At 68.6% G+C, this 27,317-nt stretch overlaps 5 protein-coding genes across 5 annotated transcripts in view; 1 reads left to right on the forward strand and 4 right to left on the reverse strand.

Annotated features, from left to right (window-relative positions):
- The window catches only part of MNEG_2296 (4-aminobutyrate aminotransferase), a gene marked incomplete at both ends in the record, with an annotated part of 4,598 nt that extends 1,385 nt beyond the window's left edge, over positions 1-3,213 (reverse strand). Inside the window, 9 exons of the mRNA XM_014049223.1 lie at positions 250-319; positions 674-777; positions 1,195-1,245; positions 1,443-1,481; positions 1,651-1,726; positions 1,923-2,017; positions 2,123-2,352; positions 2,616-2,691; positions 3,118-3,213. Of these exons, the coding sequence (XP_013904677.1) occupies positions 250-319; positions 674-777; positions 1,195-1,245; positions 1,443-1,481; positions 1,651-1,726; positions 1,923-2,017; positions 2,123-2,352; positions 2,616-2,691; positions 3,118-3,213 (837 nt within the window). The remainder of the gene's footprint in view (positions 1-249; positions 320-673; positions 778-1,194; positions 1,246-1,442; positions 1,482-1,650; positions 1,727-1,922; positions 2,018-2,122; positions 2,353-2,615; positions 2,692-3,117) is intronic.
- A 1,149-nt stretch (positions 3,214-4,362) lies between these two features.
- MNEG_2297 (hypothetical protein) lies at positions 4,363-5,672 on the reverse strand (the record flags this gene model as incomplete). The annotated part of the gene is made up of 5 exons (XM_014049224.1): positions 4,363-4,390; positions 4,567-4,591; positions 4,782-4,880; positions 5,200-5,440; positions 5,583-5,672. The coding sequence occupies 5 exons, from the start codon at positions 5,670-5,672 to the stop codon at positions 4,363-4,365; spliced, it is 483 nt and encodes a 160-aa protein (XP_013904678.1).
- Positions 5,673-6,692: 1,020 nt separating this feature from the next.
- MNEG_2298 (hypothetical protein) lies at positions 6,693-19,048 on the reverse strand (the record flags this gene model as incomplete). Its single annotated transcript, XM_014049225.1, has 10 exons — positions 6,693-7,670; positions 7,884-8,405; positions 8,715-8,777; positions 8,994-9,083; positions 9,269-16,114; positions 16,298-16,468; positions 16,623-16,685; positions 16,863-18,551; positions 18,688-18,751; positions 18,984-19,048. The coding sequence occupies 10 exons, from the start codon at positions 19,046-19,048 to the stop codon at positions 6,693-6,695; spliced, it is 10,551 nt and encodes a 3,516-aa protein (XP_013904679.1).
- A 1,671-nt stretch (positions 19,049-20,719) lies between these two features.
- Positions 20,720-22,882, forward strand: MNEG_2299 (3-oxoacyl-[acyl-carrier-protein] synthase III; the record flags this gene model as incomplete). Its single annotated transcript, XM_014049226.1, has 5 exons — positions 20,720-20,803; positions 21,150-21,324; positions 21,617-21,870; positions 22,196-22,252; positions 22,616-22,882. The coding sequence occupies 5 exons, from the start codon at positions 20,720-20,722 to the stop codon at positions 22,880-22,882; spliced, it is 837 nt and encodes a 278-aa protein (XP_013904680.1).
- A 1,295-nt stretch (positions 22,883-24,177) lies between these two features.
- MNEG_2300 (hypothetical protein) lies at positions 24,178-27,034 on the reverse strand (the record flags this gene model as incomplete). The annotated part of the gene is made up of 4 exons (XM_014049227.1): positions 24,178-24,595; positions 24,871-25,489; positions 25,711-26,586; positions 26,812-27,034. The coding sequence occupies 4 exons, from the start codon at positions 27,032-27,034 to the stop codon at positions 24,178-24,180; spliced, it is 2,136 nt and encodes a 711-aa protein (XP_013904681.1).
- Positions 27,035-27,317: the final 283 nt, after the last annotated feature.

Below are 27,317 nucleotides of genomic sequence, written 5' to 3' on the forward strand. Positions count from 1 at the left end.
GGGGGTTGATAGGGAGCAGATGGAGAACTGGCCGCAGGGAGGGATCGATGTGGTGATTTGAGGGTGTGTATGTGCGACGCGTTATGATAGACTCGGACCGAGCAGATGAGAAGCCCTCTGTCAAGTGACAGCAGTGCTCCGCTGTGATGGGCGAGCCGTTGGGACGGAGCTGCCTCGCATTGGCAGCACAGCCGCCGGCCCGAAATCGGGCAGGTGGGTGGCGTGAGGGATGCCGGGACCAGAGCTCACTTCGAGGGGCCCGTTGCAGCACGTGCGCCCCGACCTGGAGAAAGGGGGGGCGTAGGGCTTCACGCGGTACCTGCGGCGTACGTTTGAACGCACGCGGGCGACAGGTACGCCCAGATCAGGCACATTTGGACCAGGCAACAACAATCAGGCATCAAAAAACATGCGCATACGAAGCTGGACGTTCAACGTGACAAACCGTTTGCCAGCCTTGCTCAAGCATGCGCCTGCAAACCAGTTGCGCCGACAACACGACACGCGCCGCACGGACACATTCGGCACGGGCGTGGTGCCGCAGCATATTCTCCGAAAAGCCGCCCAAACCGCTTGGCTTCCATTCTTTGTCTTGCTGCATCGTATTCGTTGCAGAAGATCAGCACAAAGGAATGTGACAGTCGTTTTGCATGACATCCCCCCCTCTGCTCACCCAGTGTGGCCCTTGGCCTCCTGCCACACGCAGTGAAGGCAGTAGGGGTACTGCGCGATGTGCACCCCCGGCATGAGGGGGCCGAAGTGCTGCCGATACACCACCTGAGGGGGGGGGGGGGGGGGGGGGGGGCGAGGTTGGGGGTCGGCAGGTGATGGACTTTGGGAGTTCGCAATTCTGGTGGTCTGGAGGCTTTACGGTTTTGTTTATCCGTTCATCGGCCAGGTGTGCTGCAGGATGTTAAAATCTTTACGATTTGGGGTCTCAAGGGCGGGTTTTGAACTGCAGAGCATGGGGGCACCTCGGAGCACGAGCAGGGACAGAACGGACGGGACAGCAGGGGACTGGGGGGGGGATCAGGAGCAGGGAGGGAGGCGCCCACTGCACTTTGGACCGGCCGGCAAGGCCCTGCACACGCGAGTTCCGCGTGCCAAGCCGACTCAAACTGTGCCCAGAAAGCCTGGCCCGGACTGTATTGATGACAAGCAAGGCGGCTGGGCCCTTGCAGCTGGTCAACGCACCTTGCTGCTGGTAAGGGCCATCGCGCCGATCGAGCGGCCGTGGAAGCCACCCTGTTGGGTAGGAGGGCGCGGTCTGCTTTTCGTGGGTGGTGGGGCGAGGACGTGAAAGGTGGCGACGCGCCAGGAGGCGCGGTGCTGCGCATGCAGAGCGGCCAAACTCCTGCTCCCGTCGATGAGGGAGGCCTAGCAGGTGGCAGTCTCTAATTGCAAGCGCGGGCCGAGCACAATCAGCGCCTCTGCGGACCAACAGCAGCAGCCGCGGCCCCCTGCTGCGGCCCCAGGCCCCTCTGTGCATAAGGGAAGCGAGGCGACGAGGCCCTGTTCCGGTCCAACCCCCTCCTGTCCCCCGCGACGTGCCAGTGTCCGCCCCCGGCCCCGTGCCCGTCCCCACTAGAAAGAAAGACCGAGGTCCCTGCCGCTTTATGAGGGGCTCTTGAGGCTGCAGGCGCGGCTCACGTCGAAGGCAATGATGCCCTGGCGCCCCGTGGCCGCCCGCGCGATCTTGATCGCATTATCCACCGCCTCGCTGCCGCTGCGGGCGGCGGGCGGGGATGGGACGCGAGGAGGGGTGCGCGCGGGGCGCACCGCGGGGCGTCCGGGCAGGGGGCGCGATTGGCATGCGTCTCGAGCGCAGATCGCGCATGAGTATGCGCGTGCTTGCACGCGCCCATGCGAAGCGGGGCGCGCAGCGCGCTACCACCACAAAACCCCTTTTGCAGCATGCGCACCTGTTGCAGAGGAAGTATGAGTCCAGGTGTTCTGGCATGATGCGCTTCAGCAGGGGGACCAGCGCCGCCATCGGCTCGTGCGCCCCGACCAGGTTCTGCGATTTCCATGACAAGGGCGTGTTGGGGCACGACCCGACACGCCGATTTCTGTTGCTCAGGCCAGACTTGTGGTGCCGCGCCGGACTGCGCGGTGCGCCGACCGAGCGGCCCGACGGGCGCTGGGCGCCGCGCTCCGCCGCGCTGCTCGCACCCTCGACGCCGCCGACCCCGCCGCGGCCCGGACCCTTCCCTTTGCCTGCAAGCGCAGCCGCGCCGACGCAGGCGCCCGCGCTAGCCCGCACCTGCTGCGCGTGCACGATTTTTCCGGCCTGCTCCTGCACGGCCGCCACCACGCGCGGGTGGCAGTGGCCCGTGGATGTCACGCCGATGCCTGGAGAGGCACGGGCGGGTACAGAGGCATTGGGCGGCCATCAGGCGCTCCGTGAACAGGGCGAGGCCCGCGGCTGCGCGGTCGCTCGAAGCGAGACGGGCCGCTCTGTCTCAGCATGGCAGCGTAGCGGCTGCGGCGCCCGCGGGCGGCTGCGTGCGGCTACCTCGTCAAGTCACAGCAGAGCGATTGCCGGGGCGCCGGCGCCTGGCAGGAGCAACAGTCCTTGGTCTCAAAATCCTGCCGCTGCCTGCAGCTGGCCGCACCTGACGCCATATCCAGGTACTTTGTCCCATCGTTGCTGTAGAGCCAGCTGCCCTTGCCATGGGTAATGATCACGTCCTGCGGCGTATGAATGCAGGCAATTTGGTGGGGATAAGGGCCGGGCGCCCATGGGCGTCGGGGCGTCGACGATTTGCGTGACGCATTGCGTGAGGGGGGCAGAATTGGTGAGTTGGCAACGGGAGCTGAGCGCGACATGTGTGTTGGTGGACGTGCTGCTTGTGGGGCGCCTTTGCAGCTGCAAAAGACGGAAATGTTGGGCTATGCATGTCAGCATCCGCTTTCACGCGGCCCAAACAACCCACTCTTGTAACGCAATTGCAGCTGCTACAGTTGCTGCCCGACGCCGCCGAACGCAGTCAGGCGCGCCGTGTGGAGGCTGGCGGGCCGGGCGGCAACCACCCGAAACATTGATAGCCAATCAATTGCGGGCGGTGCTCCCGGCAACGGTGGTCATGCGACAAATCAACCCGAAGGGGAACCCACGTTGAACTTGCTGAGCCCTGCCGCCATATGCCGATAAATACCCTGTAATCCACCCTTTTTTAGCTGCTTGGCAGCAGCTGCTGCTATATCCGACATGGCTGTGCGGCTCTGATCTCGACCAGGTTCACCAGTGACAGTGTATGCTGTATGTAGGGTTGTTAAATGATATGATATGCTACAGTAATCTGCGTCCGATTGGCAAAGTGCGCAAAGGACAGAAGGGGGTCAGCACCTACGGCGTTGGCATTCAGGCGGAACAGCTGTGTGCAGTGTGTCATCCAGTCATGGCGCAGACTCGGCTGGCAGCGTGCCTCATGTGGGTTCCCGTCTACTAGCTTAGACCATGTACAGTAGATTCCAGGTTTTTGGCGATGAAATTGTACTGCTGCGATGTTTGTTTCAGAGCCGACTCATGAATTGCCATCATGAGAGGGTCTGATTCATCCCCTTGGGCCAACAGGTCACAGACGGCTCATAATGCACAAGGCGGGGCGGGACGCCTTGGTCGTTACACTGGCAGCTGCTGTTGTCCGCCCGTGTGCCTGCTCTCATGCGCGGCGCGGCGCGCCGGCAGCGGCGCTTGCGCCTTGCCGGCTTCGCTGATCACGCACCCTGTTCCGTGGTGATAGCGTCAAAGCGCGCCACCAAAGCAGCCAACGTCGCAGACGACCCCAGCGCATGGCCAGGCGCACTCAGCAGCAGCCAACAAAATCACAGGGAGGGCGCGCAGTAATTACTTGCTCATGTGCGCAAGGGATGGCCCAGTGCAGGGCTGAGGGGGACTGGTCAACTGCCGTGTGTCGATCAACATGTGCAACAGGGACATGCAAATTAGAGGGGTCCGTCGTATCAAAGAAGCTTGCAATGGAGCTGCAACACAGGGCATGCAGGCGAGGCCTAATGAGGTGGGGGGGTTAGGGCCAGCATGGGTGTGTGCGACTTGCAACCTGCAGGGATGGCACCGCAGGTGGCGAGAACCTTTCTCGTCTGTCACGCTTCCAACGCGTGCTTTTCACAATGTTAGGCGCCGCCACCAGATATGCGGCCGGATGGGCCTGCATATGTATTCCTGAGCAGGTTGAATTGATTGACGGGTGAGATGCACGCCGGCAGGGGGCTCACACGCGGCCGACGGTTGCCAAATTCAAAAGACCGGCTGAAACCAGGCTGGCCGGGGCGTGCCTGGATCCCAAGCTGCAACACGGCTGGCTGCCCAGCCGCACAGAGCCAGGGAGGGTTACGCCGTCAGACTGTGCACTTGGTGGCGGAAAACCTGCGGAGGGCCCATTACGGGTTGGAGGGCAGGACGGCGGCATCAAGGCGCGCAGAGGCTGCTGGAGCGCGCAGGTCGCTCGGAGCTGGGCACATGACCGGCAGCAGCAGGCGCGGCGGGTGCGTGCAGGTGGGGCAATGCACGGGCGGCTGCGTCCGCCCATACAGCGTACTCACGTCCTTGCAACAGGGTCATAGGGTCCTGCGCGCGCAAGTGCAAGCGGCGTTCATGTGTTGCGCGCAGAAACAAACGTTTGAATTGCGATGTGCACACTCAGTGACTCGAGTCCCCGCCGAACCAGCCTCATCTCGGCCGCCTGTGTACCCGCGTCGCCGGGCCCCTCGCCCTCCCCATACGACACCACCCAAGCGTCACCAGCCTCCCAACCCACCTGTGGTGGCGTTGCTGTTTGGGGTCTCTTTGATGCACTTGGAGCAGCCAAAGCGCTGCAGGATCTTGCCGTTCTGCAGCGAAAGCATAGAAAGGCGCACTTTTTTTGGGGGGGGGGTCACACGGTTTTTTGACTCTGCAATCACCCAAAACCAGGCGTGCCGGGTAAAGCGCAGGCGGATGCCGAAATCGTCGCCGGTTCGGACGCGAGCAAAAGCGTGGGGCGGTGCGGCAAACGCGTGTCTTGATCGTCAACACGCGTTTGCAGGCGATCGGGTGCTCACGGGCTTGACCAATCGAGAGTAGCCGTAGCCGGGGGCACACCCTGCGTTGGGGGTTGTGGGTTACGACACTGGTTTGAAGCGCGGGGTGCATGCACACAGCAGCGGATGCCGCTGGAGAGCGCGGCGAGCCCCCACAGCCGACGGCGCGCCCCACGCGCCGCACGCCGGGCGCCGCGCTGGTGCGGTTGCACTCACAGCACTCCCCCAGTTTGGGGTCGACGAGGCCCTTGTTCTTGAGCACGTTGGCCGGCCCGCGGCAGCTCTTGCACAGATAGGAGTTCACAAACAGGGTGCTGCTTAGGGCCTTGAAGATGGTCGCCGGGTCAGTGATGTTGCGAGCCTGAAGGGCTGCCAGGATCTTGGGCCTGAAGTAGAGCTGCGGGTGAGCGGCAGACGGGCGGGCGCGGAAGGGAGGGGGAGAGGCGGGGCGGGTCATGGCAGCGGTGGGGATGGAGGAACGTGTGGAGGGCCGCGTGCGCTAGGTCGCGCGGAGAGGGGGCGCCCAACCACCTAGTTACCTTGCAGCCAGAGCCACCGTTGACGGCCGTGGTTGTCTGGACGAGTGCCAAAAGCAGCACGGCGGCCGCTGCGATGCGGAGGCGGTGCATTGTGCTGCTCTCTGTGCGCAAGAAGGGTGCAGCAGGATTGCAAGGGAGAGGTCGGCGGCGCGTGCAACAACGGCCAGGGATAGAGGCTTCGAATAGCGCGTCAGCAAGTCGTAAGAACCAGCGTGAATAGTGTTTGCTGTCCCATCTGCGCAAACTAGCTGTCTCCGCCCGCGGCCACCCGACCCCTGTCCGAGCAGCCACCTCGCGTGTCACTTGCAGGCACGCCGGATCCTAGAGCTTGAGAGAGGTAAATATGTTGTTTTGGTTGTTGATATCAAACGCCCACCGCATGGATTGCATGTGCGCACATCACCTGGAGCGCGGTGATGTCGGCACCAGAAGAAGCCAGCAGAATGTGGGCTGTGGGATTCCTTTGGCAAGTGGCGCCTTGCCAGCTCACACTCGGCGCCAAAGATAGACACGGTCTCTACTTGCCCAAGCAATTGTGGGCTATGAGTTTCAAGCTTTGGTCGGTGCACCCCTGCGGGCGTATACCCCGACATTGGGTGACCACCACCGCCAAGCAGCTACCTTGCAGCTCCAACCTCCGAGTCACTCTGGATCCGCTTGTCAAACCACCACCATCCAAAATGCTCGCAATTATCTTTTTGCAGTGACAACGAGATAACACTCGTCTTTGCAAGGCCCCACATGCAGCTGCCTTGTTTCCGGCCATGCTGCAACACCTGCCCTGCAGCATATCAAGCCACAGCCTGCATCAATCGTTCCACGACGGTCTCATGCCAGCTGGTGCATACACACTCGCATTAGCTGGGTTTACCGAGCGTGCATACTTGCACTAGCAGGATGACTTCGACTTGGTGAAGGACTAAGCTATAAATGGCCTACTGCTGACATGGATTGTGCAGAGGGTTGAGCCAACAGCAAACGCGATCTCACACACGTCACACAACTCGCAACAAACTTATAAGCAGGAGAGCAAGTCAAAGGCTAACTGCAAGAGACACCCTGGGTGCCGTACACAGTGCCAACAAAGCAGGCTGTGTGGGCCGCCACTGATCAGAGCAGCACATCTTCGAGGGCGCCGCTGCCGCCAGATGCCGCAAACGTGATGGCAGCGCGGGGCGCACTCTCAAACCCGTACCCGGCCGCCACGTCAGCCCCGCCCCCAAAGCCACCCTCTGCGGCTGCCGCGGCCGGCGACGCGGCGGCCAGGAAAGCCCCCTCGAGCCCGCCGCCGCCGCCGCCGCCGCCGCTGCCGTCGCCGCCCCACGAGCGCGGCGGCGGCGCCGCCGCGAAGCCCTGGCGCCCGGCCTGCGAGCTCGGGGAACGCCCGTGGCCGGCGGCCCCTCTCGACTTGGCGACTGCGGTGAGGGCCGCGTGCACCGCCACAAAGTAGACAGCAAACAGCCCTCGCGGCCCCGGGGGCCGGTGCTCCCGCAGCGCCTGGAACGCCCGGCTGCTGGCGACCGAGGGGACAGCGGCGGCCGCACCTGGCGAGCGCGCGGCGGGCCAGGGCGTGGACATCGCGTCCTGCTGCTGCTGCTGCTGCTGCTGCTGCAGCTGCGCAAACGCCGTGCGCCGCTCCTCTGCCTCGGCTTGGGCGACAGCCAGCTCGGCCCGCAGCCGCTCGGCCTCCGCTTGGAGCTCCGCCAGCTCAGCGTCCCGCTGCTGCTGCTGCTGCTGCTGCTGCTGCTGCTGCTGCTGCTGCTGCTGTTCATGTTGCTGCCCTTGCTGCTGCTCCTTCTGTTGCACTGCGTCCTCCCCTCGGTCAGCCGCCGCCGCGGCTCCCTCGCCGTCGCCCTCCCGCGCACCCGCATCGCCGGCCCCTCCGCGCGCCTCGGCCGCCGCTAGGCGCTGCCCCAGCTCCGCGATCGCCGCGTCGCGGCCCGCCAGCGCCTCCCTCAATTCCGCCACGTCAGCCTCCGCCGCGCGCCGCCCGGACTGCGCCTGCTCCAGCGCAGGGCGCAACGCTGCCTGGGCCTGGACCACGGACTCCTGGACTGCCCGCTCGAGCTGCTGCTGCAGGCGCGACTCCTGCACAGCACGCATGGCGCGAGCGGGGCGGCGGGCGGGGTGTGGTTGTGGGGTCGCACACGAAGGGAATTCACATGCGTTGAGGGCCCAGAGGCTGAGTTCATCTGAGCACGCCCTCAGCCTCTTGGTGGCGCGAAGCAGCTTGTTGGTGTGTTCCCCGTGACGCAAATAGGGTTTAGGGCGTGCGCTTTTCGAGCTTGCTCGCGCACGCACCTGCTCCCGCGCCGCCGCGGCCTCCGCCCGCGCCTCCTCCAGCGCCGACTGCGCCGCCTGCAGCTGCATCCCCCGCTCCTGCGCCGCGCGCCGCGCCTCGGCCGCGGCCGCGGCCTCGCGCTCGCGCTCGGCGGAGAGCGAGGCCGCCTCCAGGCGCGACTCCTCGAGCTGCCGCACCAGCTGCGCCTTGCTGGCCGCGGGGCTCGCCTCTCCTGCCGCCGCGTCGTCTGCGCCAAACGGCCCCGCGCCGCCGGCCGCGCTCGCGCTGCTCCGGCGGGCCGCGGTGCCCCAGCCGCCCCCGGCCGCATCCTCCTCGGGGCCGAAGCCCCCGAACGGCACGGCTGCGAGTCCTGCCCCGCCCGCGGCCGTCGACGCGGCGCAGTCGGCAGCGCCCGCCGCCGCGTCTGCGCGCAGCGAGGCGAGGGTGTCGGCGACGCGTGCGGCGACCGTGGCCTCCAGTGCCGCCTTTTGATTTTCCAGCTCGGACGCGGCCGCTGACGCCGCATCCGTGGCTTCGGCGACCTGGGTTTGCGGCATTTCCACGCACCAGGCAGCGCGGGGTTGAAGCCGGTGAGCGGACAGGCGCCGAGCGAGACCAATACACACACCCGAAAGCGCCAAAACCGCCACTTGCGTCTCAACCAGCTGGGGTCGACCTGGTGGTTCTCTCGGCTCGGCCCAAGGCTGCGCGCCGCGCCCCTCGCTCGCAACTGTTGCTGCCGGGTGGCTGGCGCGTGTGAGCTTGCATTCTTGGCGCTGCTCGGGAGCGCTGGTGGGTGCGCGTCTGAGGAGACACGCTGTGGCCCCCCTGCTTGAGCCTCTTGCACGCACCTGGGCAAACAGCTGGTTCATGTTGGCCTGGCGCGTCTCTAGCAGGGCCGACAGATCACAAATCTGCAAAGGGCAAGGGGTGGGCATTAGAAGCAAGCCCCCAGCCTGGCAGGGTCGCAGGCGCGGGCTGGTCACCGGCCGGCCCTCAATCAGTGTAGGCGCCGCGCCCCCTGCTGCGCCCGCAGTTGGCCTCACCGCTGCTCCCCAGGGCCGATTGGGTCGCCCCACGGGCGCCCGCCCGCGCTCCATGTATCCCCGCCCTCCTTCGTGCCCCCTCACCTGCCGCTGCAGCGCCGCCTTGAGTTCGACCTCCGAGAGCAGCTGCCCCTCCCGCTCCTCCAGCGCCGCCCGCAGCTCCTCCCCCTCGGCCTGCGAGGGGTGTCAGGCCGACATCAGAACAAGCCGGGGCGAGGGCAGAACCCTCGCGTCCCGCAGGCACCCGTGGCTCAGCGCATGCAAATGTAAGCGACCCAGTCGGGCGCCAGCCGGTGCGAGCAAGCGCGGCGGCAGCCCAGGGCTGGATGCAAGATGAAGGCCGCGGCGCGCGTTCGCACCTGCAGCGCAGCGAGCGCCTCCTCCTTGTCAGCAAGCTCGGCCTCCACCGCCGACAGCCGGGCCGCAGCTTCCTGGAGAGCCGCTTCCGCGTCCGCCAACCTCGCCGCGAGGGCGGCAGCGCCGCCGTCGCCATCAGCGGCGGCCCCGCCCTCACCCTCTGCAAGCCCCGGCGCTACGGCATCGCCAGCAGCTTCCCAACCGTTTGAGTTGGCCTCTCCTGCGTCGCCGCGCGCGTCGGCAGCCTGCTGCTCTGACACCCGCTGCTGCAGCGCCCCAGGCGAATCGGGGCCGCCGAATCGCGCGGGCTCCTCGTCAGCTGCTGCATCCTCATCAGCATCCCAGCCGCCCCAGCCGGCCGCGGGTGCCGCCGCCGGCGCGGAGACGGCATCAACGGCGGCGCGCGTTTCTGCCTCCTGCAGCTGCTGCTCCAGAGCATGGCGCGCGTCGAGGGCAGCCTGCAGCTGCACCTCCAAGTCTACAATGCGCTGCTGCATTTCCTCGAAAGATCTGGAAGCGTCCGTCTGCGCAGGCTCGGCCCCAGCCTCAGCCTCGCCGTCCGCGTCCCAACCGCTCCAGGCGGCGGCTGGCGCGGCCACCGGCGCGCTCGCCGGCGCGCCAGCCGCGCGCGCCTCTGCTGCCTGCAGCTGCTGTTCCAGCTCAGCGACCCGCTGCTGCAGCAAACCTGGTGAGGCCGCGGATTGGCCCTGCGCATCGCTTGTGGCCTCCGCGTCGGCCTCCCAGCCGCCCCAGGCGGCAGCGGGCAGACCAGCAGCGTGCGCTGCGCGCGCCTCGGCCTGCTGCAGCTGCTGCTCCAGCGCCTGGCGTGCATCGAGGGCTTCGCGCAGCTGCGCCTCGAGATCTGAAACCCGCAGCTGGAGATGTTTTGAGGAGTCCCGCGCATCATCAGCCTGAGCAGGTGCGGCCTCAGCCTCGCCGTCTGCATCCCAACCGCCCCAGCCGGCAGCAGGCGGCGCATTGGCCGCCGTCGCGGCAGCGGTGGCGGCGCTGGCGGCATGCGCCTCTGCCTCCTGCAGCTGCTGCTCCAGCGCCTGGCGCACATCAGCAGCGTCCCGCAGCTGCGCCTGCAGCTCTGAAACCTGCTGCTGCAGACCATCCGAGGAGCCCCGCGCGCCAGCCTTGGCCGGTGCAGCCTCGGCCTCGCCGTCCGCATCCCAGCCACCCCAGCCAGCAGCAGCCGGCGCATCCAGCGGCGGCGCGGCAGCGGCGGCGGCGGCAGTGGCGGCGGCGGCAGCGGCACGCGCCTCGGCCTCCTGCAGCTGCTGCTCCAGAGACTGGCGTGCATCAAGGGCGTCCCGCAGCTGCGCCTCGAGATCTACAACCCGTTGCTGCAGATTTTCCGAGCCCGGCGCGTCAGCCTGAGCAGGTGTCGCCTCAGCCTCGCCGTCCGCATCCCAGCCGCCCCAGCCGGCAGCAGGCGGCGCATTGACCGCAGTCGCGGCAGCGGCGGCTGCGCGCGCCTCGGCTTCCTGCAGCTGCTGCTCCAGAGACTGGCGTGCATCAAGGGCATCCTGCAGCTGCGCCTCCAGACCTGCCAGTCGCTGCTGCAGATCTTCCAAGCCCGACGCATCAGCCTGAGCAGGTGCCGCCTCAGCCTCGCCGTCCGCATCCCAGCCGCCCCAGCCGGCAGCAGGCGGCGCGTTGGCCGCCATTGCAGCAGCGGGGGAGGCGGCGCGCGCCTCAGCCTCCTGCAGCTGCTGCTCCAACGCATGGCGCGCATCAAGGGCGCCCCGCAGTTCGGACTCCACCTCTGCCAACCGCTGATGCAGCACCTCGTCACCTGGAGCACCTGGCTGTGGCTGCTCACCCGCGGCGCCGCCGTCTGCACCCCACTCGCCCCGAGCTGCTTCGGCCGCCGGCCGGCTGGCCGCCGCTTCCCCGTTTGCGGCCTGGGCGGCGGCGGCGCGCGCCTCAGCATCCTGCAGCTGCGCTTCCAGCTCGGCCACCCGCTGCTGCAGCGCGTCTGCCTGGCCCTCGGATTGCACGGGTTGGCCGGAAGCGTCGCCGTCCGCGTCCCACCCGCTCCACCCAGCAGAGGGCGCGGCTGCTTGTGCAGTGGCCGCCGCGTCAGTGGCGCGCGCCTCGGCCTCCTGCAGCTGCTGCTCCAGAGCCTGGCGTGCGTCAAGGGCGTCCCGCAGCTGCGCCTCCAGGACTTCCACCCGCTGCTGCAGCGCTTCTGACGAGCCCGGCGCGTCAGCCTGGGCAGGTGCGGCCTCAGCCTCGCCGGCCGCGTCCCAGCCGCCCCAGCCGGCCGTGTCCGCCGGCGCATCGGCCGCCGGTGCAGCCTCCGCGATCGCGTTGGCGGCAACACTTCGGCCGCCGTTGGCGTCGGCGTTTGCGCGTGCCTCGGCCTCCTGCAGCTGCTGCTCCAGCGCCTGGCGCGCATCAAGGGCGCCCCGCAGCTGCGACTCTACCTCAGCTAAACGCTCCCGCAGCGCCAGGGCATCCGCGCGCGCAGCCTCCGCCTCCTCCCGCCCGCCGTCCTGTGGCAGTTGCTGCTCGGGCAGCTGCGCGGGCTGGCCTGCCTGCAGCGCCAAGACCTCGGACTCGAGCTCTGTGATGCGGTCCTGCCGCGCCGCGCTGATCTTTTTCAGCTTCAAAAACTGCGTCTTGGCTCTCTCCAGCTGCGCCCGCAGCGCCCCGGCCTCGCTCGCCGCGCCCCCCGCCACGGCGGCAGCGTTGTCGGCGGCGCTCTCGCCCTCGCCTGCGCCGCCGTCGGAGCTTCGGCGCGGGGGGGCGGCCGGGGCTGAGGGTGCGGTCTCAGTGGGGACAAGGGGCTGCTGCTCCAGCTTCTCGACGCGCTCGCGCGCGGCAGCCAGCTCGGCTCGGGCTTCGGCCAACGCTCCCTCTGCCGCCGCCCGCGCGCCCTCCGCGGCCGCCGCGTCAGCGCGCAGCGCGCCCGCCTCCGCCTCGGCCTCCGCCAGCCTCCGCCGCAGCTCCTCCTGCACCTGCTGCTGCTCCCCGCCGCCGCCGCCGCCCTCGACGCGCCCAATGAGGAACTGCATATCCTCCGCCTGAGCCGCCAGCTCCTGTCGCGCCTGCGCCAGCTCAGCCTGCACCGCCTCCAGCCGCTCCCGCAGGGCCGCCGCCTCGGCGAGCGCCGTGGCAGCCTGCTCTTCGCGTTGCTGCTGCTGCTGCTCATCCTCTAGACCGGCCGGGGCTGCGGCGGCCGCCGCAGCCGCTGCCTCTGCCTGTTGGGCGCGCTCCTCCAGCGCCGCCACGCTCCGCCTGAATCCCTCGGCCTCCTCGGCCGCAGCCGCCGCCGCCGCGGCCGCGGCCCTGTGGGCCGCCTCCACCTCGGCAGCTAGCGCGTCGCAGCGCTGCCGCAGCGCCGCAGCCTTCGCCTCAAGCGCCGCCCGCCCCTCCTCAGCCGCCGCCAGAAGCGCCTGCAGGCCGCCGACCTCCTCTGCAACGGCCCGCGCCGCCTCCTCGGCGGCCGCCCGCGCCTCTGCTTCGCCCTCTGCGGACGCCCGCAGCCGCGCGGCCTCGGCGCGCAGCTGCGCGGCAGCTGCCGCCTCGTGGCGCACGTCGTCGAACGCATCCTTCACGTCCGCAAGCTGCATCTCCGCTTCCTCGAGCGCTGTCACCGCCTGGTCGCGCTCCGCGGCGGCGGCCTCAAGAGCGGCCGCCGCCTCGCCGCGCGCCGCGTCTGCCGCCTCGCGTGCGGCGGCAGCGGCGGCCAGGTCCGCCGCCAATGCGTCACGCACCGTGGCGGCCTCTCCCAACGCCGCCGCCGCGGCGTCGCGTTCCTCCAATGCCCCATCGCGCTCTGCGGTGGCCGCCGCCAGCTCAACCGCCAACGCATCGCGCGCCGCGGCGGCCGCTTCAAACGCAGCCGCCGCGGCATCGCGTTCCCCTTCTACGGCAGTGCGCCCCGCGGTCGCGGCAGCGAGCTCGGCCGCCAACGCATCGCGCGCCGCAGCGGCCTCTTTCAACGCCGCCGCTGCAGCGTCGCGGCCCTCGCACGCCGCGTCGCGCCCCGCGGTGGCCGCTGCGAGCTGCAACGCGAGCGCCTCGCGCGCCGCCACCGCCGCCTCCACCGCCGCCAGCGCCGCTTCGCGCTCCTCCACAGCGGCATCGCGCTCCGCGGCGGCCGCGCCGGCGGCTGCCTCCGCTTCGGCCAGCGCCGCACGCGCCGCGGCAGCCTCGGCGGTCGCCGCCTCCAGCTGCGCAGTGAGCCCTGGGCGCCCCTCTGCCTCTGCGTCCCTGCCGGCGCCGCTGCCGGCAGCGTCATCAGCGTCCCGCGTTCCGGCCGCCAGCCGGCGTTCTGCCTCGTCGGCCTGCGCCTTGGTCTCCATGAGCCGCGCCCTCAGCGCCTTGTATTTCACCACTAGCGCCTGGTACTTCGCAGCATAGTCCCCGCCCGCCGCCGCGACGCCGCCGCCAGCGCCGCCGGCGTCCGTGGCGATGCTCCCGCTGGGCGCGGCCGCGGCACGCGCCTCAAGTAGCTGCGCCTCGCGCTCCTGCAGCTGCTCTTCGAGCGCCGCGACCTGCGAGCGCGCGCCGGCGAGGTCGGCGGACGCGGCGTCCAGGTTGCCGCGCGCGGCGGCGAGCTCGCGCTCCGCGGCGTCCGCAGCGGCGCGCGCGGCGTGGGCGGCTTCGTGCGCGGCGTGCGCGGCCTCCAGCTGCGGGTCGCCAGCTGCAGGTTCGGGCTCGCCGCCCCAGCCGCCCCACGCAGCCTCCGCCGCCGGCCCCGAGGCGCCGGGGCCGGCGGCGGCGCTGGCGGCGCGCGCCTCTGCCTCCTGCAGCTGCTGCTCCAACGCATGGCGCGCATCAACAGCTTCCCGCAGCTGCGCCTGCAGATCTGAAACCTGCTGCTGCAGACCATCCAAGGAATCCCGCACATCAGCCTGTACAGGTGCAGCCTCAGCCTCGCCATCCGCATCCCAGCCGCCCCAGCCAGCAGCCGCTGGCGTATCGACCGCGGTTGCGGCAGCGTGCGCTGCGCGCGCCTCGGCCTCCTGCAGCTGCTGCTCCAGAGACTGGCGCGCATCAAGGGCGTCCCGCAGCTGCGCCTCCAGATCTGCCAGCCGCTGCTGCAGCACAGCGACTTCCATCCCCGGCTGCGAACCGTCCCCCTCATCCGCGTCCCAGCCGCCCCAGCCAGGCGCGGCCGCGGCCGACTCCGCGGCGGGCTCGGCGGCGCGCGCCTCTGCGTCCCGCAGCTGCGACTCGAGCTCCGCCACCCGCTGCTGCAGCGCCTCCGCCTGGTCTTGAGTGGCCAGGTTGGGTGCTGCGGCGCGAGGCGCCGCGCCATCTAAGGCGTCGCACGCCCATCCGTCGTTGCCGTTGCCCCAGCCGGTGGCGGCGCCGCCCCAGCTGCTGGCAGGCTCCTCTTGAGCAACCTGCTGCTGCTGCTGCTGCTGCTGCTGCTGCTGCTGCTGCTGCTGCTGCTGCTCTTCAAGCAGCTTCGCAACCCTCTCCTCAGCCGCTGCCAGCTGCGCCTCGCGGGCCGCGAGCTGCTGCTGCAGATCGTCTGCAACCGCCGCCTGCTCACGGAGCGCCAGCGCCCCCGCCTCCGCCTCGGCCGCGCGGTCCTGCGCCTGCGCCGCGGCCTGCTCGGCGGCGGCGAGCCGCCGCTCAAGGGCCTCTGCAGCTGCTGCGCGCCCGTCCGCCTGCGCCGCCGACGCTTCGGCCGCAGCCAGCCGCAGCTCCAGGCCCGCGGCCGCGGCCGCCGCGTGCGCCTCGGACGCCTCGGCCCGCCCCTCCGCCTCTGCGAGCCGCTCGTGCGCTGCCGCAAGCTGCGCCTCGCGCGCCGCGAGCTGCTGCTGCAGGTCGTCGACGCACTCTGCGGACTCGGAGACCTGCCGCGCCGCCGCGGCCGCGCGCTGCAGCGCGGCGTCGCGGTCGTCCTCCGCGTCCGCCAGTCGCGCGTGCGCCTCCCTCAGGCGCTCCGCTGCATCTCCCAATGCGGCGCGCTCCGCGGCGAGCTCGGCCTGCGCGGCCGCAATCTGCGCCTCGGCCCGCGCGAGCCGCTCGCCCAACTCCGCCGCCTCTGAGGCGCGGCCCGCCGCGGCCGCCGCCCCTCCCGCGTGCTGCTCGTCGCCCCACCCGTCCCAATCGCCAGCGGCCTCCGCAACTGGCTCCAACGAGAAGCCCGCGGCGCCCGCCCCCGACTCGCCGGCCGCGCCCTGCTGCTGTCCCTCGAGCGCCGCCCTAAGCCGCGCTGCCTCCTCGACCGCCGCCTCTGCCGCCTCCTCTCGCTGCCGCACCCCGGCCTCCCTCTCCTCCATCACCCCCTGCAGCCCGTCCAGCTGCGCCCACACCTCGGCCAGCTTCTCGGCGGCTTCCCGCTGCGCGCCCTCCGCCGCGGCGCGCGCCTCCTCGCGCGCCTGCAGCTCCGCCTCCTTCTCCTCCAACTGCGCCTCGAGCGCGGCCACCTGCGCGGCCGCGGCCGCCGTGGCGGCCGCCAGCTGCTCCTGGAAGCCCTCCAGCTGCTCCCTGTAGCTGTGCAGCTCTGCCTCCTCGTCTTCCGCCCCCGCCACCGGCCCTGCCAGGCTGGCGCCCGCGGCGCCCGCCGCCGCCTTGGCCTGCTGCAGCTCCCTGATGCGCTCCTTTTGCCGCTGCGCGACCGCCCGCAGCTTGGCGGCCTGCGCCTCTGCCTGCTGCAGCCGCTCCGCTGCGGCGCGCCCCTCTGAGGCGGCGGCCTCCAGCTCCTCGACCCTGAACTGCAGGGCCTGCAGCTGCGCCAAGCCCACGGCGCCATCGTCACCGTGCGAGGCGCCATTGTCGAGTGCGCTGTTGTCTGCGGCCAGGGGGCGTGCCGCTGCCAGCTCTTCCGCGGCGGCTGCCGCGGCCTGCTGCTGCAAAGACAGCTCGTCTTGAAGCTGAGGGGATGAACGCAAAGGAGAAGCATGCGCACACGGACATGTATGAGTGAGCAGGGCTTGTGCAGACCGGTGTGAGTGCGAACACATAAAGGGGACAGCATGAGTTCGCAGCGGCCCGACACAGCAGCGGCAGCAGCATGTGCAAAATAACCTGCACGCTGCCGAGGGAAGCCCACCCACCTGCTGCTTCTCCCTCTGCAGCTCCCTGATGCGCTCCTTCTGTTTCTGCGCGACCGTCCGAAGCTTGGCAGCCTGCTGCTCGGGGCTCGCGCCGGCAGTGCTGCTGCCGGCTGCAGCAACAGACGTGGGGGACGGCGGCGTGGGCGCCGCCGGTGAGGCCTCTTGAAGCGCCTGTGAAGGGTATGTTTGTGTGTAGGGGGGAGAGGGTGAGGCACTTGCAGTGTGTCAAGGACTACAGGGGGGGCGGGCGATTTGCAAAAGAAAGCGATGGCGATGCCGCTGAATTCTGCAGCGAGCTGCGATGCCTGCGCATGCCGCAGCCCACCTGACGAGCAGCCGCCGCCTCGGCCTCAGCCTCTTGCAAACGCGCCTGGGCTGCTGCAAGCTCCTGCGTGTGGCAAGGGAGAACCGGAACCTTGTCAAGATCATCCCAGCCAGGAGGAGGATTGCCTGGTGTACTGGAGAACATGAGGTCTTCACACCATCGCCGCTGCCCGTGGAAGCTGCGGCACAGCAGCGGCAGCCCCTCCGCCCGCCGCCGGCCCGCCGGCCAGGCCGCGCGCACCTGCCGCAGCCGCGCCTCTTGCGCGTGCGCTCTGCCGGCCGCTGCCTCGACGCGGCGCTCCGCCTCCGCGGCGGCCTCCAGATGAGCATCCTCCAGCTCTGAGATGGTGGCGACGAGCTCCGACTCACGTGCCGCCGCGGCGCTGCGCAGCGCCTCTACCTCATCCTCCGCCAAGCGCCGCGCTGCCGCCTCGCGCTCCAGGGCCGCGGCCGCCTCCGCAACCGGGCCCGCGCCGCTGTTGGCGCCGCGCGACGCGCGTTCCTGATGCAACGCCGCCTCTGCGGCTGCCAGCCGCTCAGCCAGGTCCCGCGCCTCTGCCGCCGCGGCCCGCAGCTCGGCCTGTGCGTCGTCCAGTTGCGCGGCCGCGCCGCGCGCCTCCGCCGCCAGCGCCTCGGCGCGCGCCTCGAGCGCCAAGTGGTCCGCGTGCATGCCTGCGAGCGCGGCCGCGTGCTCGGCCGCCTCGCGGCGCGCGCAGCCTAGGGCCTCCTCCAGGTCAACCACCCGCGCCCTCGCCTCCCCCAGCTGCTCGGCGGCTTCCACCCGGCTGGCCAGCAGGGCCGACTCAGCCTCGGCGAGCGCCACGCGCAGGTGCGCGGCGGCGTCGGCGTTGGCGGCCGGATCAGAAGGGTGGCCGGCAGCCGGGTGTGGCTGAGTCGCGGCGAGCTGCTGCTGCAGGAGGGCAACCGCCTCGCGCTGCTCCTGCTCGTCCGCTTGCGCAGCCGCCAGGGCCGTTCTGAGCTGCTCGGCCTGCGCCCGCAGGGCCGCCACCCCCACACCCTCAACCTCCTCCTCCTCCTGCCACTGCTGCTGCTGCTGCTGCGGAGGCGGCAGCTCCTCCGCTTGCAATGCATGCTGTGCCTCCCCTTGCAGTTGCGCCTGCGGCTCTTCCTGGGGCTGCGCGCGCTCCTCCTCCTGCTGCTGGTGCTGCTGAGACTGGTCCGCGAGGTCCTCGCCCCACCCTTCGTCGTCCCATTCTTGCTGAGGCCAGTCCTGCTGCTGAGCCAACCGCTCCTGCTGCAGCTCCTGCTCAGCAGCGGCCGCAGCAGCCGCACCTACCTGCAATGCGGCGGGCTGTTCCACGGCAGCTGCGGACGACTCATGCTCCTCCTGCACCTGAGCGGGTGCATGGGCAGCGGCACCTGTGGCGGGCTCCCCGCCAGCCGGCAGCTCGCCATCCGCGGGCCCTGCTCCAGTCCCTACTGCCGGTGCCTGTCGGCCGCCCGAGCCCGCCTCGGACGGCCGCCGCTCAAAAAAATGCGGCGCGTTGCAGGTCCCCAGGCCCGCGTCAGCACCCCAGCCTGCGGCTGCTGTGCTGCCACCGGCGCTGCCGCGGTCAATCTGGCCTGCGTGGTGCTGCGCGGCCGCAGCCCATGGCCCCTGGTCGAGGGCGACCGCCGCATCCAGCGCCGCTGCCGCAGCTTCAGAATCCGCAACGCCGTCGTCGCCGGGCACCGCCTCGAGCGCCTCGACAGCCGCGTGCTGGCCCAGGGCCGCGGCGGTCGCGACCGCGTCGGCGTCCGCCTGCGCCGGTGTAAGGTGCTGCTGATGTTCCTGCTGCTCAGGGTGCTGCCGCTGCTGCTCCAAGTTCCCACTGGTGGTGCCGAGCCTCGCCATCAGCGCCCGCCGCCGCGTTTCGCGCGTGGGGGCCAGCTGCGCCTCGAGCGCCTTCTTGGCCCGCGCCTTGGCGAGCTGCGGGACGGCGGCGGGCGGCGCCCTTGCGCGTGTCGCTGTGTTGTCACAGGACAAGCTCGAACGCGCTAGATGCACGCGTAACCACCACCACCTTGCAGCCCCTGGTTTCAATAACAAGGCCGCGGCGCCGCACCTGCTCCTTGCCGTACGCCTTGAGAAACGCCTTGCGCCCCGCCGGGTCCCCCCAGTCGCCCAGGCTGCGTCCGTGGCGGGCGAGGATGGATCCGAGTCCCTCGCGAGCGAGATCCTCAACGCGCTGCTCGCCGTGAGAGGGGAGCGGGGCGCGGCAGGCGGCGGGCCAGCACGTCAGTGTATTGGCGTACGCAATATTCAGAGTGCCTCAAGGCAATCGCCGGCCCCGCTGCGAGGGAGTCGTGGTGCACGGTGTTTAGGCCTGCAGGCATGGCGGTAGGGACGCCCAAACCGCACCTCTTGAGAGACGCTGCCAATGTCCGCCTTTGACATGCGCCCCACGATGAAGCTCTGATAGTCATTTTTGTAACGCTGCCGGACGGCCTGCGCCGACAGCGGCAAGGGATGGGCGGCGGCAGCGCGCCATGACTGTGGGCGGCGAGCCATGCAGGTGGGAGCGCGATGCAGCAGGCAGGGCGCGCAGCGCAGCACAGCGGCATGTGCTGATTTAGTGGAAGAGGCAGATCAACTCGCATCATAATGTTCTCCATGAGTTGAGAAGCACGATCGAGGCCGTCAGCCGCTCAGGACTGGCCAACAACAACCAGATCGCAGCTTACTTGAGGTGTAAGCGCCCAGAGCACCTCGCAACAGAGCTTCATGTCCTGTCCTTCGCTTTGGAATACGTCGTGCACCACCGAGGGCTGCAGGGCGCCATCCCCCCAGACCTGCAGGAGCGTCCTCAGCGTGGCTGGGGCCTCCATTGCGTTTTTATCCTCCTAAGGCTTTCTCATCATAGGAAGGATTGGAAATACGTCATGAGGTGGGGTAGGCTGCTGGATAAGATGAGGGTGGCAACGTGACGCCTGCGCTCATCTCCAGCCCAGGACGAGCAGCAGTTCGTTGCTGGGTGCCTGGGTTGCGGCAGCACCAGCAGCTGCGCGCATCTCATGGCTGTAAGAGCTTGTGCTGATGTTTCCATGTATGCCTCTATGGCCGCAACCATGAACCACCAAACCACAACGCGCTTGCTCCGCCTCCGATTTGCCCTCGTGCCACGCCAACCAATCGCATATCGCACCTTGTGCATTGAGAGTGCCATGGGGCCTTGTGCCCAATTTGCTGACAATGGGATCCGAGCGACAATTGTGTAGAGGGAGTATCCCCCGTTTGGGCAGCATGTTTATGCAGCACGTTTTTTGGGGTGGCGAGAGCACACCAGAGAAATAACATGGAGCTGTCCGTACCCCAGAATTGATTATGGATGTGCACAGTTAGCCGCATGAGTGCAGGCAAGACTGTCGAAAAACATACTTGTTGCTGTAGAAAACCCGACTCTAGACATCAATGTCCTGCGTACGCTCCAGTCAATGGGTCAAACACAGCTGCTTATTGGCGCCGACCGAGAGCTTTGACTGGTGCAGTTGCGGTGCTCGCTGTTGCCTGTGGGATTTCTGCCATGCGTTCAGCTTGACTGTCGCAGCGCCCGTCATAGTTGATGACTGCTCGTAAACTGGCTGCCTGCCTCCGCCTGCCGCAGCACACAAGCACGCCGCTTTTGCACTCCGCACTGCCAGTGCGTGCCATCACGAATCATTGTAATGCAGGAGCTTTGATATCAGTGTGCCTGTGACGCCTCAGTCGCTCCCGTGCCAAGATCATTTCTGAAACGCTCGGGTTCCGCGGCCGGGATTGGGCCAATGGCCGCCCTGCACGGCAGTAGACGAGCTCTGCAGCAGCAATTTAGCACTAGGGCGGGGCCTACCCGCCTGGCGTTGCCGCACAACAGCAGCAGCAGCAGGCGCGTGCAGTGCAGGGCTGGCCGGGGTGGCAATGGGCTGACCGGGTGCCGCCTGGCGGGCGTGGGCAGCAGTGTGCCCACCACAGTGCTGTCAAATTCAGACCTTGAGCAGTGGGTTGACACGAATGACGAATGGATCAGCTCGCGCACGGGCATCAAGCGCCGGCACATCATGAACGAGGGCGAGAGCGTAGCCCAGCACGCAGCTCAGGCGTGCCAAAGGGCACTGGATATGGCGGGTGTCGCTGCAGAGGACGTGGACATGGTGGTGCTGGCGACGTCGACGCCCGACGACGCTTTTGGCAGCGCATGCCAGGTATGCAGCACCTGGGCTCGCAGCCAATGAGGCAGCAATCAACGATGAAAGCTGTGGCACCATTTGATGCATGCGCCCCGGGCGGCGTAGCATGCGCACCATTTCGTATACGGTGACAGCAGGCCTGTGGATTGATCAACATCGCGGCGGTCGTCACGCCGGACTGCTAACCCCAAGCGCATGCATGCCCACCTGGGACCCGCACGCCGCTGTGGCCACCAAACGCACGTCATTAGGGGAGGACTTGACGTGGCACATCAGCAGCTCTCCGCCACAGCTCGCGCCCGCGTCACCACCTGCCCTGCGCCCACCCTCTCTTGCCACTTGGCATGCCCATGCGCGACAGGTCCAGGCAGCCATCGGCGCCAAGAACGCGGTGGCCTTCGACCTGACCGCCGCCTGCAGCGGCTTCGTGCTGGCCCTTGTCACTGCGGCGCAGTTTGTCAACACCGGCGTCCGCAGGAACGTCCTGGTGGTCGGCGGGGACGCCATGAGCCGCATCGTGGACTGGCGGGACAGGGGTGCGTGTTTTGGGGGGGTCCGGGGAGGGGGTATATGGGTGGAGGGCTGACATGTGATGGCCGGAAACTGACTGGATGTGAACACAGGGCTTGCGGGCGGCCCGCTAAGGGGTGGTGGGGGTTGCCAAGAGGCAGTAGCATCAGTGGCAGCCACCGCGTAGCGCAGCTCAGCCGCAGCAGAGCAACTGGAAAGCAGCAATCTGACAGCAACAACCAGTCATACAAAGCCAGTGCGGCAGTCAGGTCCCGTTTCAATGGAAAAACGCGCTGCGTCTCTCACCGCTGCGCCCAGGCACGTGCATCCTGTTTGGCGACGGCTGCGGCGCAGTGCTGCTGACTGCCGCGCCAGACGGGCAGCCGTGCGCGCTGCTGGGCGTCGACATGCACAGCGACGGCGGCGGGCAGAAGAGCCTCAACGCGGTGTACAGCGGCGGCAGCGGCAAGCCCATGCAGGAAGGCGACGGCGGCAGCGCGCACGCCAGCTACGGCAACGTGGCGATGGCTGGCTCCGACGTGTTCAAGTTTGCAGTGCGCTCGGTCCCCGCGGTGGGTGGGCTGTGAGCGGTCGGGGCGGGGCACCCGCTGCAGCGCTGGCTGGACTGCCCAGCGGCTGCAGATGCTGCTCGGCTGGGAGTACTCGCCACCCAGATGCGACCCGCTGCTAGGCCCGCAGCAGGCGGCGGCTTTTTCCGCGGGGCGCCAGAATGCGTGTCGTGCAGCTCAGCTGCAACACAGGCATGCTGCCATCAATGCTGCTGCAGACGCTGTCACTAAGCAGCCTTGCGGCCGTGGCTGATCAGTGTGCCCTTCCAGGACAGCAACCTCAACCGCGTCGCCCTCGCACTTGCGCTCAACTCCATGGCCTCTCCAGGTGCTGGAGGCCGCCCTCCAAAAAGCGGGGCTGCAGCCGTCAGAAGTTGACTGGCTGGTAGGTTTCTTATGGGGCGCGCAGCAGCGATGTGCTGATGTGGCGTGCCCCCTGATGGCCGGCCTGCTGCATGGCACCGTTTGGCGGGCCGTGGGGCTAGGACCTGCACGCCAGCGCGCTCGCTCGCCTTGCTGTGTTTCCTTTGATCCACCTTGATTGCTCAAATGGCAGCGCTTGTTTCATTGGTTCGTGCTCGCCTGCACACACACACACACACGCACGCACACACACACACACACACACACACATGCACGCACACGCACACAAACGATCCTTCCTGTGAAACACATATGCTCCTTAGCACGCACGCATGTGTTTGCAATCACGCTGACAATTCCTTTGCAATCCTCCCCTCAACACCAGGTGATGCACCAGGCCAACCAGCGCATCATGGACGCCGCGGCGCAGCGGCTCGGCATGGCGCCCGAGCGGGTCGTGTCCAACCTCGCGGACTACGGCAACACCAGCGCCGCCAGCATACCGCTGGCGCTGGACGAGGCCGTCCGCGCGGGGCGCATCAAGGACGGCGACGTGCTGGCACTGGCGGGCTTTGGGGCCGGCCTCACGTGGGCCGGGGCCATCGTGCGCTGGGGCGGCGGCGGCGGCGGCGGCGGCGGCGGCAGCGAGTGAGGGAGCGGCGCAGCTGGGTTTGCAGCGCTGCGCCTTGCGACTGGGATGCTGGCGGGCGGCGGTGGGCGGCGGTCCAAGCCGCGCTCGCGGCTGCAACTAGGCTGGCAGAGAATAGCAATTGTCCGGCTTAGGCGGATAGTGCCGTGCAGACGCCCTGGTTTAGCCTCCACGCGCGGCACACCATTTGAGCGGTTATCCAACCGCTCATGAAGCTGTCAGCAGTGTCGATTTTTGCACGGACGGCCTGTCCTGGTGGAGCATGGGCCTGTTGGCACTCTGCACCCTGGGCTCACCTCAAACCTGCAATTGGCAAGGCAACAGCAGCGGCTTCAACCCCAAATCCTTCACCCCGTGCGCAATCTGCCCCGGTCCTCGGACTTTTTCCCCTGCTCCTTGGACTCCTGGGCATGGCGCCTCTCATTGTCAGTGGCAGTAGCAGGCAGGCGCTGTAACAACTCCAGCCTTGACCATTTGCTGGCCGCCTCCTCAGAGCAGTCGCCCATGTTGCGATAGTGGCAGATATGGTGCAGCACAGGGCAGGGAAGCCCAAACTTTCACTGCACTGAAAAGTAGGAGGATTTACAACTGGAGGCCCACAGCATTCTCTGAACAGCGCTTCAAAAGTTGTCATCCACAGCCAAGCAGGGCGATGGGCAGATTCCGCAGTATTCCACATTGTTGGCCAGGAAGGACGGCGCAGGGGCGATGCAACCCAAGGAAGACCCTATCAAAGCGAGTGGAGGTGATTTTGTGGCACCCAGTAGCACAACCATCCGCACAAATGTTTTGTTTGTGCACAGAGCGTCCCCCAGGGCTGGCCCTGGGATCAAAGGGGGTGCAGCTGGTGGTGACTCAACGGAGGGATACAACTTCAGCAAACAGAGGCAGGCGGTAGCACATGGTGTGTGTGTGCGTGTGTGAGCCAGGGGCGCTCAACAGGTTGAAGGGGCCTCCCTGCAGCGAAACGCTGCTTGGGCTTGTACAGAGGTTTGATGCACCGCATGTGTGGCTACAGCTTCGAAGGCTATCAAGCTCAGTTCAGCGCAGTCGTGCGTTGTTTGGTTGGGGCCGTACTGGTCGGCGCGAGCACAAGAGTCGCACGATAGCAAGCTGCGCTCGCGTGCGCGCGGATGTAGCTGGCGCGGCGCAAGGGGGCGAGGGCCCTACAGGCCTCAGCTGGCAGCTTGCCGCACACCCAAATCGACTCAAGATGCGGGGCGTGCGAGCACACACGTACGCCAGAGAGCGCGCGCCACACGCCCCATGCCGCCGCCCCGCCAGGGTAAGCCGGCGTGCTACGCACGGTGGTGCGCGAAGCAGAAGCGGCCAATGTCAAACAGGTTCTCGTCCTGCATGATCTGGGTGGCGCTTTCAGGGTCCAGAAACGCGCCCATCCAGGGCACCAGCTCCGTCGCAATAATCGCGCCCATCGCGGTGAGCCCCATTACAGCGCTGACCACCAAGAGGATGTGGCTGGGCAGTGACAAGCGGCGGAACAGCGCCATCCCCAGCGGCGCGACGACTAAGTTGATGAGCCCGTAAGCGAGCGCGTACGTGACGCGCAGGTTGCCGGCGATTATGTAAGCTATGAAGCTGCCGAACGTGAACGTCATAACGAGGTAGCGCGACGTGGCGGCGACGATGTGCGGCTTGATGCGAAGGCCGAGGAGGAGCCAAGACAGGGCGGGGCCGCCGGGGAAGCCGAGGGCGCACCTGAAAGCGGAGGGGGTCGTCGGGGCGGAGGGGTGTTAGGGTGTGGGCGGGGTACGAGGGACGCGCGGTGCGGCTTGCCATGTGAGCGCTGGCAAGGATGCCGAAGAGGCCCTTTGTGCGGGGCAGCAGCAGGAGATTCCTCCTTTGAAGGGCCAGCCCCCACTCTGCACCAGATGCAGCACGCAAAATTGCGACCCCCTCTCCCCGCGTACCCGATGCACACGCCTTCCCTTCAATCCTCTGCCCAGCGCCGCAAACCCCGCCCATGTGCTCACCCCAACACCGCCAGCGGGAAGGCCGCCAGCTCGGTCCCGATGACTCGCCACATGCTCCACCTGGAAAACCCGTCCTGGCTGACGCAGGCATGGTCACACTTTATGGCGTCCTCAAACGCCCCCACCCTGAATGGCGAGTGCGCCCTGAACCACCGCCCGGCCTTCACAAGCGGGTTGCGCGTCGGCGGCGGCGCCGGCCTGCGCGCGCCCGCGGCAAGGAACGCAGCATCTGCGGAGCTGACGCCGACGCCAGCAGCGGCTTTTGCGGCGCCGCCCTTGTGGTGTAGATGATGGAGCTGCCCGGCGGCCCTGTCGCCGCCGGCCGCGGCCGCCGCGTCGTCATCGGCGGCGAGCGCCTGCCGGGAAGCTTCCCGTCCGGCGTCGGCGTCGGCGTCGGCGATCGCGTAGACCGCTTCTGGGTCTTTGGCGGCCTCCTCGGCCGCGTGCTGGTGCCGGATCACCGCCTGCGCGTCCAGCCAGCGGGGGCCGCGCCACAGGCGCTTGCGGCAGAAAGAGGCGGCCATGGACATAAGCAGGATGGTGACACACCCGGCGATGACGAACAGCATGAACCAGAAGCGCTTGGTGCAGGGCTTGGCCTGCGCGTGGCGCAGGAACTCTGGGGTGGAGCGAGGAAGCGCGGCCCAAGGGGAGGAGTGGGATGAGAGACCACAGGGGCGCAGGAGGTACACGGGCGTGCGTGAGACGCTGCCAGCGGGCATCTCGGGTGCGCCGAGGGCTCGCAGCATGCCCTCTGTGAGTCGAGGCGCGCAACGGCGCCCGGCGGCCGGCGCGAGCGCGCGCCTCGCACCGAGGGCGGCCCCACGCGGCGCTGCTGACCTGTAAAGAGGTGCAGGATGACGATTTTGAACACGAGCGACAGCTCAAAACCAGGTTGCATGCCCCACCACCGCCGCAGGCGCCCAAGCCTGCCGGCCGGCAGCGGCGGCGGCGCGACCGGCACGCCGCCTGTGTTGGTCCACACCCCCGCGCCGCGGCGCCCGCAGCAGCCGCCGCTGCCGCCGGAGTGGCCGCCGGCCTCACTGGGCGCCCAGTCGCCGGCCATGCTGTGCGTGCTGGCGCCACGGCACGCGCGGTCGGCGACCTCCGCTGAGTCAGCGTGCTGCGGCTCGCGGCTGAGCCCGTGGCCCCGCCCGAATATGGTATCCACGTCAGTCTTTGCCAGCCTCGCGATCTCGTGATGCGTCGGAAAGTGAAACGCGGGGAACAGCAGCGCGAGCGCCTCGATCTGCGTGGCGCGCCTGTGCAGCTTGCGCACGCGCGCCCGCAGCTGCTCCAGCGCCTCGCGCCGCCCCTGAACAGACGCGTCGCCCTCGGCCTTCGCGCCCGCGCGCTGCTCGGCCCCGACGGCGCCGCCGGCGCCGCAGCAGAGCGCCTGCCGCAAGCCACCGCTGCCGCCTGCGCCAGGCCCGCCGCTTTCACCAGCGGCGGCGGCACCGCCGTTGGCAACGGCGGCATCACCGTCGTCGCACGTGTCGCAGCCGCCCTGCACGCCCAGCAGGAACGGGTCGCCGCTTGCCACCATCGCCAGCGCCTGCGCCTCGGCCTTAATCGTCTCGGCCAGCCGCAGGATCTCCCGCTTGGCGCCGACCATAAGCGCGATCGAGATCAGCAGCTCAATGTTCGAGATCGCGATCTGGATGACGACTCCCAGAGAGAGCAGCCACCAGGGCAGCGCCGCGTTGACAATAACGCCTGAGGGGGCCGGTGGGGACGGCGGCGCGGGGTCAGGGGGTGCGTGTTGAGGACACTTGCTCGTGTGTGCACGGCTCGCCGGCCGCCGGCTGAGCGGCAGGGGAGCCGGCGGCAGCGGGGTAGCTGCGCGTTGGCAAGCCCGCTCGGCGCAAACAGGCGAAACGCTGCCCCGCCAGCGAGGCAGCCACGGCCTAGTCACAGTGAAGCACTAAACCAAAAGCGCACCGAATGATATGCCGTAGTACATGCAGGGCAGGATGAGCACCGCCGAGGGGTAGTCAACCGCCGCCATCGGCCCCCGCTCCGTCGAAACCGCCTCGCGCGTCGCGGCCAGGCCGGGGCCGAGGGTCCCAAGGAATGTGGTGAACGCGGTCAGAGCGATCGCCTCCCGCAGGGCTGCGGCGCGGCGCGGCGCGGAGTGGGGCCGGGGTGAAAACGGGGCCGGCATGGGGGTTGATCCAAGGCTTGCGTGGCAGGTCGGAGATTTGTGATGCGTGGCGCCGCCTGGGAAAGTTGTGTGCAGGAACACGTGGCATCCAGGCAAGCCAGCTGGCCGCGACGGCCGGCTTGGCTCGCCGAGCCCTAGGAACAGCTGCGCAGCCAGCACGTGGCAGCTGGGGAGGCAGCTGCCCCTGCGGTCCGCGGGCCGTGCGGTGGCAGTGCACGCCGCGAGGCGGTCGCTCACGAAATTGGAGCAGCGACGCGAAAAGGACCAGGTACAGGCCGGCGCC

The sequence above is a fragment of the Monoraphidium neglectum genome (genome assembly GCF_000611645.1).
Source record: "Monoraphidium neglectum strain SAG 48.87 unplaced genomic scaffold scaffold00255, whole genome shotgun sequence".
NCBI lineage: Eukaryota > Viridiplantae > Chlorophyta > Chlorophyceae > Sphaeropleales > Selenastraceae > Monoraphidium > Monoraphidium neglectum.